We start from the raw sequence: 13,067 nt of genomic DNA on the forward strand, positions 1-13,067 counted from the left end.
AAGCAGATTACAACCTCCAACATTCAAGAACTCGGCAAAAATTTAAAGTAAAAATATTACCCAGGGCAGACTTGCTAATGTGAAGCCGGTGGCCAGGGCACTCAAGTACAAAATCAGCAGGTTGCGAGTTCCAATCCTAATGCCCGTCATCAGCAACTATCTTCTGTTTGTGAAGGCATCTCTTTTCTCGACTCTTCTGATTTTTAGTTTTACATCTAAAATGTCAGCATAGCTTTTCAAACTTCACAAAAAGATCTTGATCTCTATGAGAAATAACCAAGAGCCTGGATTGTGCTTCTATTCCCACTGAATTAAAATACCTTTTCATAATTTGTGTAATCCAGGAATAATGGTATCGATACTTATATTTTCTATCCTCAAAGTATTTTTTGTGCTTAACTTGTTTGGTTAGGCAGACAATGGCAACACACGGCTCAAACGCATCAGTCGTAAAGGTATTTATTTTGTAATTTTACCTAATTACGATTTACGCGCTCGCATAACAGGGCGTATCGTGTACATGCTGTGTCATCACAAGTGCAGTGCGAAACATGTTATTAACCGCAATGTTTTCCCTGGTTGTAAATCCCTTCTAAGTGAAGGATTGTAAATGCCTATTTATCTAAAATTATATGAAGATTTTATTAGGTACAGCTAGCGAGAAATAACTGTTTCCACGCTCATGGCACCACGTTGTAGAAAGAGCCCATTTTGATACATATTTATATACAAACATGACACTAGTATATTTCCGAGGAAGAAACAAAAAAATAAAAAATATATTTACAGAACCTTCCAATACGATTGAATTGCATGTTCCATAAAGCCGCATTGTAGTATATAGTCAACATTACAGCTGTATTAACGATGATACATTTGATGCACACACCTCAGGCCCATGGTGTTAACGCAGGACCACCAGGTAATACGTGGCAGACATAAGTTCCTTGAACGGTACGAGTTGCCCAAGTTCATCAATGTATCTTCTAAAGGGGCCCCCTGCTGGTCAACACACGGGTGAGGTTTCGAGCAGAGAACAGATGTGATCACAGCACTCATTCTCACTTACACAGGTCAAGCTCCTCCCAGAGGAACCCTAGAATGTGAGCCATGCCCTAAGGACCCCTGAACATCTTAATCTGGAACCACTGTTCACTTTGTGCATGGAAATCACTCCACTGTTGTCTGTTCCACTTTGCGAATTTACACATCACTAAGTTGCGCTTCTCACCAGAGACACACATCCACACTCTCCCTCAACCCTCTATCCTCCCCACCCACCAACCTAACCCCAGCTCGTGTTCCCATCTCCTAGTTCTTCTTCTTCTGCACGTGCGCGCAGTCAAACTTCCCGCGCACAATCTTGAGCTGGAGGCCGGGCAGGTCTTGGGTACAGGCCGCCCTCCACCAGCACGATGTTGTGCTCCTGCAGGTTGTGTCCCTCGCCAGGGATGAAAGCAATCACCTCCTCGCCATTGGAGAGTCGCACCTGTGGTGACAGCCCAGGGGGGGGGGGGGGGGGCTCCGTCATGCGAGCCTTGGGGTGGCGTTTCACCTCGACTGGTAGCCCAGAGCCAACATTCTCATCGTGGGCAAAAGCTTATATAAACAGACCTCAATAAATTAGATTGCTCACCACCGAACAAAGGGGACTGGTGATGAACAAAGCAGTTAAAATTGGTAGATGACTGACAGCAACAGAGGGACTTCATTTGACCCTTCATCTGCAATTGAGCAAACAGAAAGGAGCTAAAGATGTCTTTGTGCCTCCAGATACGAATAAACAGTTTTTTTTAGTGCATTGCCTTTCCAGACTAATATTATTCAGCAAAACATTTGTTTAAGCAAGCAAACTCTGCGTATTTTTTGACTTTCAGCATCTCAAAGCAGATTCAGGCTTTTGTTAAACACATGCTGCTGAGTTGCCAGATTTTATTGGCAAGAACACTACATCTAAATAATGAGGCCCTGTTCAGAGGGTTTTGCTTACTTTGTGGAGACACAGAATGAAGGTGTGTGATACACATTATTACTCAATGCTACAGAATTCATAATAAGTGTGTTTTCCATGGTGGGGGGCATTGTCCCTGGAGGATTACCGCTGTCAATCTCCTGTAAAGTGGTACTAATTTTACCCACCCCAGAGGTAGGACACACACCGAATCGACCACTTCAACTACCTTTCAATTGGAAGTTGATGGAGAAGTCATCGTCTGCAATTGGAATATTAAATTATTCAGACTTAACACGAGCGCTTGTGTCAACATGATGAGCAAGCACTTACCTTGGCACACTTCCGATTGGCCGAGTTTGGCTTTTTGGGTTTCTTTATGAACGTTTTGAGAATGACGCCCTAAAACACAAGGACCGCAACAACAATTGTAAACAATAAAAAGTACTGATAGATGTGTCTACATCATTACCAGAAATGTTTAATTCCATGCAACCACTGCCTCTGACATACTTTCTACCTTCAATGCGATTAAATGGGGAGTTCTCAGGGTGGAGAGGGATCATTACCCTCCTAATAAACAATAGTGCATGCCCCCTCTCAATGATTAATTCCATGAATTTAAGTTTAGATGATATATTAGCTTTTGCGCAAGTGATTATATATAAATTAAATTAACCCAAGTGCATATTATTGGTTCTTTCGGTAAAGTCACGTAAGAGAAATAATAAAATAATAAAAATCAAACATAATAAAATATGTTAACTCCTTTGTCAAGGCGCTCTCCTCCTCCCACCCAGATTAAAATAATCTGCCAAGTCTTAGCAGTGTTCATTAGGACGCTGTCTTTCCGACAGCTCTGTTTCTTCACCTGAGGACAGCTGCTTGCGTTGTGGCCGAAACGTCGTGAGAATTTTATTTTAACAATGAAATTTTTATCATTTTATTATTTCCCTTCTACGTGACTTTACCGAAAGAACAAAGAATATGAATCCCTGCAGTCACGAAATATTTAAATCGAAAAAACCCAAGTGCAGCCTGGTGTAGACAACAGACAGAATCAAGGCCGGTTGAACGTGGAGACATTGAAAACTACACACTGCACAGTTTCACCTTCACAATATAGGTTTTTGGGTCAGATTGCGTTATTTATAAATGTGTGGTAAATAAATATAATTACAATTCCTTATAAGGGAAACAAATACCAATGAATAACAATTGAATGATTACCAATCAATTGAATGATTACCAAACGTCGTACTCAAATTTTTAAATGCAGTTGATTCTCTCTTCAACATACCGATGGGCTAAACAAGTGAATTATTTTGTCCTTTGAAAAACGTGACACATTTTTTACTGTTTGTCCGTGTCGGGTGGTAGAGGGTTACGACACATTTATAAATAACGCGATCTGACCCAAAAACCTATATTATGAATAATATTGGTCGCGAAAGCCTGCTACGTGTTAAACTGAGTTTCACCTTGATTTGCGGCCGTCCGAAAGTGGCTCCCAGCTTGGGCGGACGCCGCTTTGGGGGTCCATTCCGATGCATTTGGTTGAGGGTGATGGTGGCATTTGGCACCAGCTGTGTGCATGGAGCCTGCAGCAGAGCTGAGCCAGCACCTATACACGAAGAAAAACAAGATGTGAAGCAGATATTTAATTCTCAACCTAAGGGTGCATTCACATTTTACGTGGTTATTTACGTGCAATCATTGGTGACAAGACTATCAACTCACTACACTTGAGAATCCGATTTAACCACAGGTATTGATTCAAATCGGGAACTCAGTGCTACAGGTTCAGCTCCAAGTTCAGTCCTCTACCCGGCCACCTTCAACACGTTTCCTCATGAGGTTTGTTGTGTTTTTAAGTGTTCATAGCATGTGTGACAGAGTAGGTGGATGGATATAGATGTGTGCCAGTTTGTGAGTGTATTGAGTGTAGTGGCACAGTGGTTCGCCTTATAATTCCTGGTCTATTGACCAGAAGCAGATGAACCACAAAGTAATGTATGTGTCTCTCTGCACGTTACCTGAGAGAGGGTTGAAGAACGATGTTCCCAGTGCCGTGAGCCTCCTCAGAGCAAACATCTATGTATCAAACACAGAATATCGATTTAGTTTCAACAAAACTTGTACGGCAGAGGTTAAGAACGTATGGGCCATATGTGAATCATGGAGGTCATCCTGTACAGAATGCCACTCAGTAGTTCGGTTTTGCGGTCATGTCTGCCCAACGCTTTACTTGTTCTGAGGCTCTGGATCCCTCTTCGTACCTAGCCACCCATAAAGGACACGAACATGTACGACCCTTTATCAATCAGCTGCTGCATCTCGGAAGTCAATCTGGCTTGTGCCTGGCGAGTATTTGGACTGATGACCACCATGCATATAATCGATTGCTGTGGGCAGCGGCCGCCAGTGCAGCGATTCTTGTACTATATCTCTCTATACTCCCGGCCACTGACCACAGTGGTGAAGTATGGTCAAATAACCCCCACGACCCGCACATGTGTGGGGAGACCGTCACCTAGCAAATTGGCAAAATAGCCGATAATAAGCCATTGATCAGTAAGGCAATGCACTACAGTACTGTACTGAACCGCACTGTAACACTGACTCGCCTCTCTACCCTCAGGAGAATGCAGCCTCTTGACAATTATCGTTTTAATGGGTCCTCCAGCTCTTTGCTAACAAGGATTCTTTAATTAGTATAAGTGATAAACATAATAGGGGGCGCGTAAGGTCACGTAACCTTGTGACTCGAGCGCCGAGGCCTAACACGTGTTTATTTGCTAAATCACAAGATCAACCAACTTGAGTAGCACAAATGACGACCGGCAAAACGCGGAGAGGTATGTGTGTGAACGTAGTGCATATCAACATTACCAGAAAGTCAATACAGAATAAAGTTAAACAATAATCGTTACCTTGTAACTTGACGAGTCAGTCTCAATGAGACACTGTACTCAATCCATGGAGCAGCCGACACAAGTACGTCATAAACACCCCTCTATAATGGTTTGGTCCAATGCTTCCTTGCTCCAACGCGTAACGTTTTAGATGTACCATGTATATATTAGGGGTGTTTTAATTTGAATAACATTTCTATATAACTTCACATGAGGCTGCGGAGGTTCGTAGTTACTCATTAGACGTGTATTAGTGAAGCCTATCCATTGCTTTTCACTTGCGTGGAAGCGAGGCTCAATGCACGAGGCATTCGACAGCTGGTGACGTAGGCAAATACCCCTATAAATAATGGTTTGACCCATTTCCCCCACACTCAACGCATGCCATTGGGGATGTACCACACAATTCAGAGGTGTTTATAATTCATGCAAGAACCATTTAAAAAATCATTCATTATTCTGCGGTCCTCTGTTGAAAATATTTTTTAAAATTTTATAATGCATTTTTATTTCGACTTCATTGGTTCTCGAATAATAATAATTCGATTCTAGATTTTATTTATTTTATAGTGATTTATTCTTTTATTTCTATTATTATTTTCATCATTTTTATTTTTTACTTATTTTTTTACCTACGTGACTTTACCGAAAAAAAACCTAAGAGTATAATAATTCGAATTATAATAATTCTAATTATAATTCGAGAACCAATGATTTCCACCAGGCAATTGAGAACGCGAGGCTCCGCCCCCGTCTCGCTTCCCATTGGCTCGCGCGTCTCCGCTGACTCCTCCCCCCCCCCACAATCAACACGAGGTGGGGGGGGGGCATCCAGCATCATCACCAGCCATGCTCCATCCACTGCTCAGTGTCACCAATCAACACGGTCCTGGAACGAACGCCTGCTCACGAACTGTTAGAATCGCTCCATCTCCGTGGGCGACGACTAATTGACTAATTGAGCACACGCGTGGAACCTAACAATCCCAAATTGTCCCCGCCTCGTCGTTTCCATGGTTACCAAGCGTCTTTTCCTTACCACTGCTGGTGTTGTTGCTGCCAGTTTTAACTCCGTAACAGCGGCAATAATCGATTCCTTATTACCTGTTGTGTAATTTCTCTACTCGCGTGGTGCCATGGAGGACATAGACATCGGGGACATGAGGAAATCGGTACGTTGGCGTGCTGAGGAGACACCGGCTCGGCCCGACGCGGCGGTCGGGTTTGGGCGCGGGGAGAGGGGGGCTGTGGAAACTAGGAAAGTCCGGTGGTTCGCTAGGCCTCACGGGACCTCTCAGCTTTATTAATTCGTTTTTGCATTTATGATTCTATAATAATGATGTATGGTATGCGTACGAGAAGAGCCTTTTTGTTAATCCACTGCTGATCCACATTGTATGGGTCGTGGAGATTGTTTGGCCACACTTAACCACTATGGTCAATGCGAGTTTATGAAGGCGGGCAACATTATAGGTGGGGGCACATATAAGTACAGCACAACAGTTCTTCGTGATGCGTTACACTTCATGATGTATCACATAGCCCGAGAGGCTTATCACATCTGTTTTGCATTGGTGGTCGCACCAACGTTATCCAGGGTCTGCTCAGCAGTTTAAATCTTGCCAGGCCGAACTCATGCAGGGTGGTTTTGTCATATGCCCAACATTGACAGTATTCAATATAGTAAATAATTGTGACTGATGTACATTTTAATGATCTTGGGCAAGACAGCTGATATTGAGCGAAAATGCAATCTTAGAGTGCTTTAGAAACATCCACAAATCAATTGTTTTTATTTTAAGCCCTGCAAAATGTGTGTGTTGTGGGGTTGTTACCTTGTTCTGAGACGAACAATCTATGGGTACCCATGCATAATGCCCTATTCAAGCACACATGTTCAGTTAACGAAAATGTGAATGTAAGATGTCCAATGTAATTCAAAATATGTACGTAGGATGTTTGACATTCATATTAATCTTCAAACAAAAAAGACCTGTACAGCTTACACCGGCATATCATTTGGTCGTATAATTATTTTCTATTGTCAACTTCTCCCTCATAGTCCAAATTTGTATTAAGTTATCCACCATTGAGGCGTACGAATGAAAATGTTTATTTAAAAAGAGTAAAGGTGGGTTTATGAACTGCGACTTTGATTTCCTAAAGTAGGCACTCTTTAAAAGACACGAATCTGAGAGGAGCGTCTGGCTGCTACTTTGATCTGCACTGCCTGAATCACCACTTGTATGCTGTCATTGTCGCCCAACATTACAAATAGTACTTCTCGTGTCTTTACAACAAACATTTTTTCTAGACGTCCTGCATTGCAATTGGAACCTTTAATTGGAACCTTTAATAAACAGTACCGTTCCAATAATGGAACACTACATCGAAGAAGAGCCACCCATGCTTCTTCAGGGTATCATTGGTCTGCTGTTGGTGCTTTTGGCATGCAGGGGAAGAAAGACCTAAATCCAAATGTTGCTGATGAAACAAGTAGAGGACTCATGGAGGACTATGGTATTGACTCCAACAGATCTGGGATCTGGAAGAAAAAATGAAGCAACGGCGAGTTGTGGTGACACCAACGCCACTGACCACGATGACCTCTTGACCTTGACTTGATTTCAGACTGCGAGAGCAGGCAGGCGAGCACGACGCCCAGAAGCACAGGAGGCCACAGACGCCATTCCCCCACCCAGCGACCGCGGTTCTGCTTCAGCCAGCAGCCAGGTGAGCTTTATGCTTGTTTTATAGAATGTAAATGTAACGATAAAATTAAACAATTTTTATTTTACCAGGTAAGGCCCACTGAGCTACACAGTTCTTTCTCAAAAGTGATCTGGCCACAAATTATAGCTCAACGCAGTTGCTTACCATGTGGAAATGTATAGCTAAATACTCTAAACGCATGTTGATTCTAAATGTGGAGGGAAAATCCACATGACCATCGGGACAACATGCAAACTCCAAATATATAGGCGTCAGGGTCGGGATTGAACCCAGGAACTGTATAGCAGGCGAGGTAGTTAACATCTCGCCATATATGCTTTATTTGTTATACCAATTGCATTGCCATGTTCCTGCTGCCATTATGTAATGAGATGAAGAAATTCCCCTTCGTAATTCTCACGGGGAACAGAGTAACATCACTTCAAATGAGAACACGCCAGAAAATAACATGACACAATTACATTTGAAGCCACTTCACTCAACCTCTTCCACACTAAGTATTGCGGCCTTAGATGCCCTGTAAAAACTTAGATCGCAGTCAAAATTATATTTTTTCATGACGAAAGTTTTTGGTTTCAAGTGACCAACGGAAATTCACGTATGAAGTCATTAATAACCAGGCTGAGACAATAAACTTGGAGAACTTGAGAACCTGCTTTAATCACAGGTGGCTGAAACTCTCTTTCGAACCTGGGATATCAGTGGTCCCAACACAGTACTATGAAGTGACATTAGCCTTCTGAGCTGCCCAGTAACCTCCTTGGTGATATTTAAGGCACAGAAACCTACTAAGGTGGTTGGGTAGATTGTGGGGGCTTGTAATGCACTGAGCCAGCATCGTTGTGATTCTGTTTTTAAATAACAGTTGGCTACTTGAGAGTGCATCAGGTTCCCAAGCCTTTGTTAATCTGATTTAGAAAGCAGTATTTACATATTTCATTTATTTGCATTACAAAACTGATATCCAATTGACATGAGGCTTCGGCGGTTCCGAGTCGCTCGTTAAATTTTGTAGACATGTATTTTTGAAGCGCATTCAATGCTTTTCACATACATGTAAGCGAGCCTCAATGTATCGGGCATTTGACAGCAGACGATGTCAGCAAATACCCCAATAAAATATAATGGTATTTCGGGTCATCTTCCATTTTTCCTTATATTTTATTATTCTAAATGAGAGTAAATCTATTTATAATTAATGTGTCCTCTATTCGAACTGGCCATCTTCCAGTATCACTCCTGAGGGACTCGCATTGACCGAAGTTCATATTCAAACCTTTCACCAAGGATCTTCCATTGAGTTCGTCTTGTTGTTACATTCAGAATTTAATCCATCACAGCCTGAGAAATGTCACGAAATTATCACGTGCCAGGAATCAATACTAGATTTTGAGAATATGCCATCATCCATGATTTTCACGAACTTGGCGTATATTTTACAAATAATGTCTGTTCCCTTTCAAGCAGCTTTATAATACTTAGAAAATGTGATTGCAAATTATTTTGATCACGGTTCTACCTATCTATATTGTAGAATGTGTTCGTGCACTTTCTGTTAATACATCTTCAATCATTGTTTTGACTTGTTTTAATCTTAAGGGTGTATTAATGTTGTTTTCCAATGACTATGTCTTTTGGTACAATTTTTGAGTTTGAACAGAGACCCGGATTTCCCTTTAAAAAGAGACTTGTAGTCTCAGTGGTCCGATTGAATAACTGGCGACCATCATGGAATAAGGGATTTTCACCACTGGCTTTGGGCTTAAATGTAAATTAAAACCATCCCATGCTCATTCACACACTGACTTTGATACTCAAAGTGTTGTTGCGTTCACTTTTGTTTTGGTTTTTAACATTGAGTGTGATGTCTCTGGTCTTGTTTGGTTTCCGTGTGTATTTCCGTCATCGCTCTGATCACTATGTGCATTTTTTCCCTGTGTTTACTCACGCTATGCTACCATTATGTTCGATGTGTGTGGCTGTAAAAGGAGGATGAAAACGAAGAGGTATTTTGCTTGTGTTGATGGGGGCGTGTGTTTTAACACTAAACTCTATGTAATTTCTACTGCCAGATTTAGTCTTTCACAAGAGGGCACACACAGTACATCAGCCATACAATATATCAATTACTTTTGAATGTCATTAATCTCTCATGTCTTGGTATTTGTTTTCTAAGTTTCTGTTGCATAGTTATATGTAACCAATCACATGCACATGATTGTGGTAGTTTGATTTTTTGAAATTCTTAGGATGTGCCTGCTTCTTTTCTCTGTAAAATGAATATGCCCACTCCGTCTGTATGGTTTCTTGCGATGCGTTTGCTTTTAGAAACTAAAACAAATCCACATTTTATCTTATCTTATTCATACCAGGAATTATTCTATTAACACAAACACAGTAATATGATTCTAAGCACCCGTAATTATGCTTTTAAATATACTTTTACATTAAGTTATTTGGTTTTTAAATAACAAAGTCCACTTTTTAACTGAACATTTCCCTTCGTTGTAGCACTATTGTCAGCCCCGTTAACCTTTATATTACCCCTCGGGGCTCTAAAATAAACATTTTGCTGTGATGATTTGCAAAGCTGTCTTACGTTCCTGGTCAATTGTTTTTCTGCTACCCATTGAGGATGGTGATGGTGTTCATGGTGGTGGTCAACGTCATGATGAGATTTTTTATAGCATTGATGAGCCTGATAATAATGATTACAGTGGTGACGATGATGATCAGGATTGTAATGATAATGCTGATGATGGTGGTGACAATAATGATGATGGTGACCATGACGATGAGATTCTTAACGATAAGCTTGATAATAATGATTTAATTGGTGATGATGACGATGAGGATTGTAATGATAATGCTGGGGATAATGGTGATGGTGACAATCAAGTTGGATACACAGAGACACGTGAGGTATGTGTGATGTTGGAGATATTCATTGGGTTACTCATTTGAATTTGCTCAAAAAGTGTTGTACCAGTACAACAAATTATCTTCATCCTTTTTATTGGAAAACCCAATGAGTACATTGCCAACAATAAGGCTGTGCTCTCAGCAGCTTAACTAATACTTCTAAATGAAATGGCAGTAAGAGGAAGTGCACTATCAAATGGTCTTAAAACTACTTTTTTAAGGGAGCCAATAGGTCACTTAATTCCATTCCTGGCAAATACATTGTCCATCTGCCCATCCATTTCTCTGAGGGTACTTAAAAAAAACATCCTGTAAACAATCTCTACAAAATTGACCAAACAGCTTCCTATGGCCAATGTCCAAATTTCTATATAGGTTTTTATGAAATATTGGCAACAAATTTCTTTCCATAAACTGCTTTTTTTAATGAACATTGTGCTGCATACCAGCACGATTTCCTTACATTAGCATGCGTGTAAACACTTGTGTTGAATTAAATTAAGGCTCCCTTAATGAACTGTTTGGCCAGCTTGTTTTCGTATATATACTGCCTGTATATATTTATGCATATTCCTATATATACACAGGACCATGCCCAGATCACCAGAAATGTATCCAATCTTGTTGGATATTGGAAGTTAAGCAGGTTTTAGCCTGGTTAGTGCTTGGATGGGCAACCACCATGGTGTAAAAGGGGGTGATACATTGTGTGCAGCAAAATACATTGTTGAACTGTACTTCTATGGGCTGCCCACTTTCACCAACCCACACTGACTAGCATGGTGAAGTATAGTAAAATAACTCTCCATGATCTGCATGGCATGGAGAGGCCCTCATCCAGCAGTAGATTGGCAAAGGGGAGTACGTGTACCTTTATATCGTGTATATAATGCAATTATCAAATAACCAAATCCAGTATGACATAATTTCCAGTGTGTGATGGGATTACCTTTACTTAGCAAGTACCAGTTGAATACTTGTATGATTACCATGTTTTAATGAGAATGTATAAATTATTCCCAATAATTTAAAAGTGGAAAATTATTTTGCCATCAGCTTGGGCTGTTGCAAGGACAGGAGCCGTCATTGCAGACAGAAGGTGTAACAACATTTTTTGTTTTGTTTCTGGGTAGTAAGTGTTATTTTCTAATTGATTATGCCTCCAAAGTACAGAAAATTTATATTATTTACCTATTTTCAATGAGAAAACGTGTGCATTTGTGTTATTCCTTCACATAAAGTCCTGGTCACAAAAGCAAAGTTTGTGACCCGAGTTCGATTCCCGCTCACGGTCAACACACGTGACGATTATTTAAACCGGTCTGGGGCCTCCTCCCCTCAGTTGACTTAGTCTCAAATGAGTACATGGTGCGTTGTGTAAACATCGCCACTGGGGAGACAAAGGCGGTCGGGCCTGGTGCTGGCCACCCACCCCCTCGTGTACCATGCCGGCCTTCATAGGTGCTCGCTAGCAGCACTTTCCCCAACAGTCTGTTAAGGGATATTTGTCTTTTGGGGATCAGGTGTTTCATGTGGAGAGAAGCAGGAGTCAAGTTGCAGTGATATGGCTCACTCACCGATGTTCATCATTTCCCCTGTCGCAGTCTCCTGGACCCCCACCAAAGCCATCGCGACGCCATGGAGGGTGGGCCCAGGACTCGGCAGGGTCGGCCAGGTGAGTCAGGACCTTCATTTCCACCTAAAGACTCCCACTGGCATCCACGGGACATGATCCTGTACTGTATAACATCTGCACCGTCGCATGAAGCCCATGAAATAGAGCCTAACAGCTCATTGGGCCCTTCTGAAATAAATAAAATATAAATCCTAAGCGTACACAAACACAAATGACATCAATTCACACAAGAGATATTCCTAATGCTGACCCTCATTCTTTAAGATCAGCAAGTACTATTTCTAGCACTCCCAAAGCAATCAGTTGATTCAACTCAGCTCGGTTGGGATCAGATTCAAATGATTGTATAATAATATAATACGGGATACTGTAACCCTTAGAAAAGCATCACAAACCACTTGGCCTCTGTTTTAGTTGCTCTGTCAATGATTTAAGTTAGGTTTGGTGATAAATGTTACGTTTATTTTTTCAGCTCCACCTATTAATCGCTGAGAATCTATCCTTATGCTTCACAATACGTGGGATCGTGGTTTTTGAGAATACTATTACTATTTTTGCGACTTAATATACATTTACAAACACAAATTGCTTTCACATAATCCAACTGAACAATTTTTGTTTGTTGAGATTCTAATGCTGTTCACTTCTGAATCGGTAAATAGTTATTCGATTTAACAGAATATGCGATCAGATGGGGCAAAAATCTGGTCAATTGTTATTACGAACTGAACCCATGGTACACCCCTAGTGGTTACCATAATACGAGCTGATCCAGAAACTGAGTGCACAGCAGAATTTCTGAATTGAAGGAATGTGCCTCTAGATGGTGCCAGACTACACAAAAAAGCCTCACTCCCGTACATTAATCTTTAATCTGTTGTATAAAATACAAACATCACCAGTACAGCCA

General features: G+C 41.2%; 2 protein-coding genes across 5 annotated transcripts in view; one reads left to right on the forward strand and one right to left on the reverse strand.

Moving 5' to 3' along the window:
- Positions 1–443: 443 nt before the first annotated feature.
- On the reverse strand, positions 444–4,982 carry MRPS12 (mitochondrial ribosomal protein S12). Its single transcript, XM_061568509.1, is given in 6 exon segments — positions 444–1,392; positions 1,394–1,489; positions 2,285–2,353; positions 3,433–3,575; positions 3,988–4,045; positions 4,885–4,982. Coding segments are annotated over 5 exon segments (447 nt in total). The 5' UTR covers positions 4,885–4,982; the 3' UTR covers positions 444–1,311.
- A 691-nt stretch (positions 4,983–5,673) lies between these two features.
- IFT43 (intraflagellar transport 43) overlaps positions 5,674–13,067 on the forward strand; it is a 28,720-nt gene continuing 21,326 nt past the window's right edge. For 2 of the 4 annotated variants that reach the window (XM_061568500.1, XM_061568501.1), the window contains exons 1-4: positions 5,674–6,038; positions 7,498–7,599; positions 9,588–9,605; positions 12,126–12,196. In XM_061568500.1, coding sequence (XP_061424484.1) covers positions 6,003–6,038; positions 7,498–7,599; positions 9,588–9,605; positions 12,126–12,196 — 227 coding nt within the window. In that variant the 5' untranslated portion in view covers positions 5,674–6,002. The remainder of the gene's footprint in view (positions 6,039–7,497; positions 7,600–9,587; positions 9,606–12,125; positions 12,197–13,067) is intronic. The other 2 variants (XM_061568502.1, XM_061568503.1) reach the window with 1 other exon arrangement.

Source organism: Lethenteron reissneri, chromosome 41 (genome assembly GCF_015708825.2).
Source record: "Lethenteron reissneri isolate LAM-NWPU_2019-01 chromosome 41, ASM1570882v1, whole genome shotgun sequence".
Taxonomy (NCBI): domain Eukaryota; kingdom Metazoa; phylum Chordata; class Hyperoartia; order Petromyzontiformes; family Petromyzontidae; genus Lethenteron; species Lethenteron reissneri.